Source organism: Haliotis cracherodii, unplaced genomic scaffold (genome assembly GCF_022045235.1).
Source record: "Haliotis cracherodii isolate W230 unplaced genomic scaffold, xgHalCrac1.p SCAF_1, whole genome shotgun sequence".
Taxonomy (NCBI): Eukaryota; Metazoa; Mollusca; class Gastropoda; order Lepetellida; family Haliotidae; genus Haliotis; species Haliotis cracherodii.
The window spans coordinates 27,657,324-27,667,424 of NW_027266264.1; the positions used below are offsets into that span (position 1 = coordinate 27,657,324).

The following is a 10,101-nucleotide window of genomic DNA, read 5'->3' on the forward strand; positions in this document are numbered from 1 at the left end:
ATTTTAAATTTCTCCTTAAGAGAAGTGTCTACTTCATATTTTATGGGAATACTTGCAACAGAAGAATAACTGATTCAGAATATTTCATACTTGTAATGTGTAGGCTTCCCACAACGCACATACCAAGTTTCAACATATATCATATCTTGCTGTTGTCACCCTCGCAATGGCCCAGTAGTGAAGGTAGCGTTGGTAGAAATACACTTTGCAAGACGTCCCAGTTTGATTATAAATATCATGAAGAATCTTTATAGAATCCTCTTGGCTGTTGTATTAATATTTTCCTTATGCACTTGACGAAGGACTTTGGTAAATAGGAAGCAATCTAACGTTGTCTTTAAGAAGAAAAGGGCTGGGGTTCGATCCCGGTCACGTCATACCAAAAAACTTTAATAGATGATACTTGTTGTTACATTACCTGGCGCTCGGCATCAAAGGGCTAAGACAAGGACTGATGGGCTCGGTGTCAGTACACTGTGATACATTCATGTTAAACTGCGGCATGGTACGGGTATCTCGGTGAGCTAGCACTATAACATTGGCATTAGTTCGAACTTGTACAAGCAGCAACACACACACACACACACACACACACACACACGCGCACGCACACACGTGCATGCACGTCGCTATATAAGCGTATTAATCTTAAACGCGACGTTAAACCCCATTTCACCCCACCTAACCTAAAGGAGAAATCTAGAGTTTAAAATGTGCAGTGTGGAAATCTAAGTGTTCGATCATGTCCCAGACCTGCTCTATGGGGGAAGGTCAGAACTCATGGTTGGTCATTAGGTTCTGTGATTTTTTGCTGTTGAGGGTAGTCACTTGCGATGCCAGCAGGGTGGTCACGAGCGTTATCGTCTTGAAAGACAAAGAAACGTGGATCAGCATAGCGCGCAAACGACTTTGGGCGCCGGTTTGATATCTCGATAGTACCGTCCAGTGACCCTTCCATGACAATATGCTGTGGCCTTCAGGCAGTCATAGTGATCCCGACCCATATCATGACAGACCTACCCCCAGTTATGTCATGTTGCCATACGTTGACGTTCGGTAGGACGCCTCGAGGCACGTCCCCGCCTATCCAGAAGGTCCAGAGTGAATCTGGGCCCGGTTCCACAAAGCGATCTTAGCGGTAAGATGATCGTAACTCCCATACTTAAACATAGGCTTAGGGCAGTCGTAGCGCTAAGATCGCTTTGTGGAACGGGTCCCTGGGGTCATATGGAAACATTACACTTGACCATCGGAGATTTCCACAGCTTCTACGCCCGAAGCGCCACTGGCGTCTAGCTAGAATGTGTCGATTTGATAACAGTGTTAACAATTAGCTACATGCAGACGATTTATAATTTTTGGGTCAGTAAATTGAACTCCGGTTGTCTGGCCCAAGTGAACAGCGATTTGATATCTTAAAGCCGGTTTTTGATTAGTCGATCCTTGACTTGTATTGATAACACAGGGCGCCCGGTGCGGGGCCGATCATTAACATTTTGTGTCTGCAGAAACCTGTTCCAAAGTCTGCAGTTCTACCAGTTTAAAGCATGCCACAAGCCCATAGACGTTCATCACATTGTAGACGACGCTCACAAGGGCAAGGCAATATAGCAACTTTGCCGAAGTAAAACGGATGTTAAAATACGACAGACAAAAAACGAAAAGTTCTTCCACTGAGGGGAATTCCCTTGGTGGCGGTTAAAACGTGTTAACGGTGTTTGACGCGCAGCGCAATGTCAACGATCGGACCGGCGCCCCGTCTGCCTGGTTGTTTATTGGGAGTATTCTTACTTGTCCAGCGCCTATTGTTATGGGTACAAATGTACCCGAACGTGGTGATTAGCACGACATTAGGGGATGACTGGGCTCATCTCACATAAGAGTAGTAAATGGTGAATATCTCACAAAATATAACGACACAATTAATTGGTGAACTCAATTCACATACGAACGTCAACGTAAGGCAACATGACATATTTAAGGGGGGACCTGTAATGATATGGGATGCAATCACTATGACTGTCTAAACGCCACTGCATATTGTCCATGGATTGGGTGGGTGAGTTGTGTTTAACGCCGCTTTAAACAGTATTCCAGTTATATCGCGGCGTGTCAGCTTAATGTGGGACGAAAACCCGAAGTGATGCAGGTCTCACACGTTTACCACTTCGGTGAAACCCACGAGCACGGGTATATGGTGCTGAAAAACCTAGAAACATAATCGGGGCAAACCGGGATTCGAACCCACAATCATAGGTTTCTGGCGCAAAGGGACGCAAATCTGCATAGCGAATCGCGGCGCCTTAGACGACTGGGCCACCCGTGCCCCCTATTGTCCATGGAAGGGTCACTGGACAGGTCTACCGGCCAAGCCAACATACTGGCGCCAATAGTTGTGGCATTTGCACGCATTGCTGGTCCACGTTTTTTCGCTCGACGACGATAACGCTCGTGCACGTATCGTAACTTACTTCACGCAACAAAACATCACCACAAAGGCATGAGTCCTGACCTTCCCCCCATAGAGCACGTCAGGGACATGATCGGGCGACGTAGACGTCAAAGCCCACCTGCTATACGTGATCCAAACGGACCAGGCACTGCAAGAGGAATGGACAAGACCATGCCTCGCCGTAAAAACGAATGTGTTATCAACCATGGGGGCAGCAAGTCATCTCATACGTTCATTTGTTTACTACACACCCCATCCAAGTCATCTCATACGTTCATTTGTTTACTACACACCCCATCCGTTTGCCCTCGTTGTTTCCACCCTTTTAATACACCGCCAACATGTTCTGTTGAATGTCATGTCACCATTCTTCCTTTTCTTAATTCTATTACCGTGCCTCGATACCGCTTTGTATTGATGTAAGTTGGTATTTTCGAATATCCGTTACTTGTTTGAAAAACGCAGGGATATAGCGATCGGTATGTCCGTTTTCCCTTTCCGGAGCAGAATTTCCAAACCGTTGAATTTTTTTTTACGAAACTTGCTCTACAGATCAGTCAAGTGGTGAACTAGTGCCTTTTTTGTTTTTGTTGTTGTTTAACGCCGCACTCAGCAATATTCCAGCTATAAGACGGCGTTCTGTAAATAATCGAGACTAGTCCAGACAATCCAGTGATTGATATCATGAGCATCGATCCACGCAGTTTGGATACAATGACATAGTCACACCAACCAAGTCAGAGAGCCTGACCACCCGATCCCGTTAGTCGCCTCTTACGACAAGCATAATCGCTTTTTACGGCAAGCATGGGTTGCTGAAGACATGCCTTATTTTCTTCACTGAACTACCGGTACACAATGGAAAATGAACCAAATGTTGGGTAGAAGTAGTCCATTTCCGACTTGCACCAGACGGGGGGATATAGCATCTCCTGATGACTTTTGTTTTGGGAGTATATTATGAAATATTTTGGAATGTAGTGAAATTTCAAACAAGTATACTATAACTGTGCACAACGGAACTATATTTATTCTACTGCAACAGTTTCAGACTAACAAACGCAGTCATTGTTGAAATTTAATCACTAGTTTCAAATTTGCAAGTTAATCCTCAATATTTGAGAACAGATCAATGCAGACAACATCTGATAAGTAGCTTTATTTCTGTACCCTTTAACCGTCGACCATATATCCATTTAAGAAATGCAATTTAACAAGCTTTCAGAAGTTGTTGATTCCCGACAACTACTGACACGGCTTGAGGTGACTAGCGACTTGGGGGCGGTTGTTGGTGTAGGCGTACTCTAGGGCGGCGTACAGTTGAGGGTCGTGGTGCTTGATGTAGTTGCGAGACGCCTGCTCTGACGGACACGGCTGAGACGTACCACACCTGTTTTAAACAGTTTCAAAACTTGATGTTGGATTTCATTCCATTTTGTGAAATATAGGATAGAACATTAATTTAGATGATTTTGATATGTAACAGACAGTGCGGACAGGCAATAGCAGCGTTGTTCTCGCACCGAACAATTATGGATTCATATACGCTAGAACCATCATTGCGGCAACGTGTGTTCAAAGCAGTGTGACAGTGCTGGCAATAGCGTTGTTGATAGGATGGGGATAATGACTGATCACGCACAGTGTAGCCGGCCTCGCACCGAACAATTATGGATTCATATATGCTAGAACCATCATTGCGGAAACGTGTGTTCAAAGCAGTGTGACATTGCTGGCAATAGCGTTGTTGATAGGATGGGGATAACGACTGATCACGCACAGTGTAGCCGGCCTCGCACCGAACAATTATGGATTTAGATATGCTAGAACCATCATTGCAAGAGCGTGTGTTCAAAGCAGTCCCGATCTGAGGATGACATTACCACGTTTCATTGACCTGCAGTAAATCATTTTCGTATTTAGCGTTAAACAAACCTTTCTTCAAGCTATGACCTCGACCTTGCGTCAGAAGCGTGTGTTCAAAGCAGTTTGACATTGTTGGCCTAGACGCAAAGGACTGATATCGAATATTAATTTTCCTCACGATCCCTTACGATCAGTCAAGTCTACAAATAGTTTTGAGACTGAGAAAATACTGTTGTATACGTTATCACATACAATGATACAACACAGAAGAGACCAAACTGGAACTCCGATGTGATGATATTCGTTGGGTATAAGTATGCGAATCTTCATTCTATAGGGCAACGACTCACATGTCCATCCCTCCTGTGACGTCAGTTCTCTTGATTGACATGAAGAAAGAGGAAGTGGCTTCTGCCCAGTACTCGTCGTGGTTGGCCATGGCGTACGTGTTCAACGTCCATAGACGGTGGGCTTTGGCGTAATCGTATGCTGCGATGATCTGTAATTAACCGTTGATTGATATGAGTGTGTGTGTGTGTGTGTGTGTGTGTGTGTGTGTGTGTGTGTGTGTGACGAAGACATGAGCGTCTATGAACCAATGCATCAAGTTGAATCATGTTTGTATGTTTGTTGTTTTACGCCGAACTCCAGCTGTATCACGTCGGTCTGTAGTGAGTGAGTGACTATGGTTCTACGTCACTTTTTAAAACAATATTCCAGCAATATCCTGGCGGGGGACACCGGGAATGGGCTTCAAACATTGTACCCATGTCGGGAATCGAACCCGGGTCTTAGTCATGACGAGCGAACGCTTTAACCACTAGGCCGTCTGTAAATCATCGAGTCTGGGCTAGACAATCCAGTGACTGACATCATGAACATCGATCCACGCAATTGGGATACGACATGCATCAACAAAGTCAGCGAGCCTGACCACCCGTTTGTCGCCTCTTACGACAAGCATAATCGCATCTTACGGCAAGCATTGGTTGCTGAAGAGCTATTCTACCCCGACTCTTCACGGGATTCAGGGTGCGATGTAAGATATGTGTGAGTGTGGGAGTATATGGTCATAAAGAGGATTTTAGACGATTACAACTTTGGTGAAAACTTGACTACAGGTATGGTGCCTGCAAATCAATAATAATATACATGGTCAATCAACGATTTGAACTAATGACCACGTCATAGGTTTGCCACGTCTTTTGGGAAGATGGGGATGGGATCTTATCGAAAACAATAAATTGTCCCAGTAAATTCTTGAAAAAAATAAATTACGCTTAGGTCGCTGAAACACCCTTTTCCAATCTCAGTCCGACCTTATGACATTACCACGTTTCATTGACCTGCAGTAAATAATTTTATTTAGCGGTAAACAAACCTTTTTTTCAAGCAATGACCTCCACCTTGTCTCAAAGTATATTTCCCTGTACTTCCTTTCACGAAACAGTCTCAAGACACAAGACTATGTTAAACTATGGGAGTTATGGAGTTATGGTTCTCGTAATGCTAACGGCACCTTGCGCTTTTAAGATGTTTATGCTTTTAATGATAACCGAAAGTTAGTGCTCTAAAAGTGCGGCGATGGCATTCCAACTCTGACGAAACCAGGGCACAGGGCTGAAAATGACGTAATACGTTGCCCACCTTATTTCTCCAAGTACGGGGCATGTACGCCATGGTGAGATGGCCGAACTCGTGTACCAGAAGATTTTCCTTGTGGCCGTATCCGTCTTGGCTGTCACAGAGAACGTTGTGGTCAACTACCACGCTTCGAGAATTGGACAGGGCGGCGAGCGATTCGTACTTGCGTCCGTCAAACGTACACGTATGTGAGCAGCTCCCAGCACATGTACCTACATAAATAGTTGGGTAATATTGAGTTGCTGTTGCTGTTATTTTGGTAAAAAGTAATTCAAATTTATGTTTTTGTTGTTTGTTGTTTAACGCCGCACTCAGCAATGTTCCAGCTATGTGACGGCGGTCTGAAAAAAAAAATCGAGTCTGGACTAGACAATCCAGTGATTGACATCATGAGCATCAATCCACGCAATTGAGCTACGATGACATTCATCAACCACGTCAGCGAACCTGACCATCCGATCCCGTTAGTTGCCTCTTACGACAAGCATGGTTTGCTTTAAAACAGTGTGGGTGGTGTTATAACATGTATGTATGTTGATTATTCATCTAAATATGTGTTTTTGACGTGTCTAGTCTCGACAGCTGACAATGTTTCCAAAATAGAAATCAAACTCTTTACCATGGCACGCCGACGTGTCAGCTAAATTGGCGTTCTCTGGGAAAGCCGTCAATTTGTCTCTGGTTGTAAACACCCCGACACCATGTGACGTTGTCAGCCCATGAAACACGTCATTCGGCATGTGACGCGTCATCAGACTGACGATCAAAGCTGCCTATATATCGAAGATAAGAACAGGCTAAACATTCTATAAAATCGCTAATGAAATAGGAGAATGTGCATTTTCTCAATATGAATGTGATTACCTTCACCAGTTATATATTTCTACTTAATAAACCGCCGTGATATGACTGGAATACTGGCGTTAAACCCAACTCACTCACACACTCGCTCACTCACTACGTAATAAACACGTGTAACATAGGTCAAGCATCACTTGGAACATGGTATGATGCAACGTAGAGAGAGAGAGAGAGAGAGAAAGAGAGAGAGAGAGATAGAGAGAGAAATAGAGAGAGAGAGTCCTGAATGAATTGTATTATGCAGCGTAGAGAGGGAGAGGGAGAGAAAGCGAGAAAGTCCTGAATGAATTGTATTATGCAGCGGAGAGAGAGAGAGAGAGATTCCTGAATGAATTGTATTATGCAGCGGAGAGAGAGAGAGGGAGAGAGTCCTGAATGAATTGTATTATGCAGCGGAGAGAGAGAGAGGGAGAGAGTCCTGAATGAATTGTATTATGCAGCGGAGAGAGAGAGAGAGAGGGAGTCCTGAATGAATTGTATTATGCAGCGTAGAGAGAGAGAGAGAGAAAGAGTCCTGAATGAATTGTATTATGCAGCGTAGAGAGAGAGTCCTGAATGAATTGTATTACCTTTTCATGAGCGGTGGCACTGGTGTGCTGTGTTGCGTCTACAGGAATGCTGGGCTCGGAGGGCTTATAGTCATGGATTGCACCGCTGCGCACGACATATTTGTGTTTGAAAGACGCACGGTATCCATGGAGAGCTCTAGAGCTGTGACAACGTCAAATGAAACGGGATTAAATATAGAATCTTTATCACTATAAATGATTGATTGAGCGCTGTGGTCATCAATTATCTGAAACACACTTACAATATTTTTCTTTTTCTCTCATCATTTTGTCAAACAGGAATATGGTTAGTTAGGTAAAGTTTTAGTATTTTCTTTTGTATTTCGATTTACAAAACAATACAACCTAAATTCAAAAGATGTAAAAATAGTGGCATAGTACTGTAGCTCATCTTAATGTGTAACCAACAGTTAAGGTCAGCAAAAAATTTAACCTGACCAAACATATCGCACCCGGACGGGATAGATCGTTGCTCAAAATGTCAATCACTGGGTTGTCTGGTCCTGACTCGATGATTCACCGACGTCTGTTATTTAGCTGGAGTGTATAGTAGAGACCAAACAAACACAACCGTCTCACGAAGTCGGAAATTCGACAGGTCTCCACGGATTGTGAATGACGTAATGGGTTTGATTAAATGAGTTAAATGTATCATCTGCGAGATATATACTCACCCGTTTAACCCTGTGTCAGACAAGGGAGGGGAGGGGATAGCCACTACAGCTGAAATTGAGAAAAAGTATAGTGAACGTGTTGTGATCTTAATACTGTTTTTTCAAACACTTCGGAGAATGGCGGAATGAACAAACATGAGTCACAGTCAGTATGGACTGTAGCTATACGCATGAATATGGAAAGGGTTTTGTCGCTTTTATTTTTGGAAAAACGCATAGTGATGTAGTTCTGACGAAGGGTGATGATTAAAATGATTAAAATAAACTCTGTCCATAATCATAAGAACCTCATCTTGTGACCAGGAATATAGATTTTCAAATGATATGTGACTACATTACAGTAAACTACGGTTATAACGAACTCAAATGGACAACTAATTTTAGTTTGTTATAACCGTAGTTCGTTATAAGCATATATTCAACATCTTTACAGTTAATGTCAAGGACCAAAAATTAAGTTCGTAATATCCGTCAGTTCGTTATAAGCGTGTTCGTTATAAACGTATTTTACTGTACTTCTTTCTGTTCTCAACTATGGCTTTGGAAACTACTAAAAAAAATTACCGACGAAATTGCCGTAACTCTGTGTGATGTATGGATGACACTGTCTTACGTTTGTTAAGTATTTAGTGTTGAGATAATATCAAATTATAACCAAAATGTCAACTCACCGACTGCTTGCAAGAAGAATGCTAGCAACATGCTGCGATAGAATACCACGTTGTAATGTAACTTTAAAATATAGGTTCACTTGTAACATCTGTCGTTTTCAGTACCTTCCCACCATTTAATGCCAGGTGTAAGTTGTCCTCTGATAACGCGGCCAACGACATTAGGACCCATGTATTGTCAGAACAATGAGCGTGCAGTTATATAAAAATGGAAAGAGATAACGTAATCTCTGTACAAAATCCGCATATGCACAGATTCTTTGGTTGAAGTTTTGTATAAAATAAGAAATACCTATTATTTTATTTTATAATTAAACAGAAATATAGACGCACACACGTGTGGCTTAAATGTCTTTGAATCACAGGGTTCAATATACATAATTTGTTACTTATTTCCTTTGGTGACGAAAGTTGTCCGTTGGACCACTCGCAGGATCCAAGAATGATGAGGAAGAATCAAGAGTACCTGTACGCAATATACTTATCTGAAATAGGGTTACACTGTCCATAAATTACATGTGTACTGCCATTCCCTCCGCATTCCTGACTTTTTCCTCATTGTCGTGGCAGGCGACGTAATGGGTCTGGTAGTCAGGCTCAGCTGATGACGTAGCATCGTATCCCCTCGGCGTCAAACGTTTCCCATAAAATTAACCACTGGTCTCTCAAGCCCACACTCAATTATTTACAGTCCGCCGTGATAGAGTGAGTGAATATGTTTTTTCGCCGCTTTTAGCAATATTCCAGCAATATCACGGCGGGGGACACCAGAAATGGGCTTCACACATTCTACCCATGTCGGGAATCGAACTCGGGTCTTCGGCGTGACGAGCGAGCGCTTTAACCACTAGGCTACCCGACCGCCCCCGATGCCGTGATAGAGCTCGTGTGTTGTTTACTGTGGAGTTAATTAACAAATACAGAATAAAACACAAATAAAACTAACAAATAATTTCAGAAAAGATAATGATTGATTTAATGAAGAAACTTACCGAACATATTATATCCAACATAATATTAAAACATCAATGTCTGTGAAAAGGTGTACAAACATGCGATTAACATTTTAATGCCAACTATATGCGGACAATGGGTGTAAATTCTATTTTGTGTTTCTAATTTGACCAATTTGATTATCGAAATTAATTTGTATTGTGATAGAGGTTGGAGTCTTTTCATCAGAATTGCAACTCTGACAAAAACAAACTCCATGCTACGTATGCACAAAACCAATCACAAAAGTATTTTCGTTGTATGGATAAAGTCACACCTGAACATACCTTTGATGAATTAAGCTTTGACTCAACTATTTTGTAACAAGTCACATGTTGACCACAATACAGATTACCACGTGGTAGTGTATT

General features: G+C 42.5%; 1 protein-coding gene across 1 annotated transcript; it reads right to left on the reverse strand.

Annotated features, from left to right (window-relative positions):
- Positions 1 to 3,516: 3,516 nt before the first annotated feature.
- On the reverse strand, positions 3,517 to 8,872 carry LOC139462601 (uncharacterized). The gene is made up of 7 exons (XM_071244439.1): positions 8,738 to 8,872; positions 8,067 to 8,115; positions 7,393 to 7,534; positions 6,582 to 6,735; positions 5,966 to 6,174; positions 4,669 to 4,817; positions 3,517 to 3,842 (listed from the first exon to the last, which is right to left on the reverse strand). Exons 1-7 carry the CDS (start codon positions 8,766 to 8,768, stop codon positions 3,698 to 3,700), a joined length of 879 nt encoding a protein of 292 aa, XP_071100540.1. The 5' UTR covers positions 8,769 to 8,872; the 3' UTR covers positions 3,517 to 3,697.
- Positions 8,873 to 10,101: the final 1,229 nt, after the last annotated feature.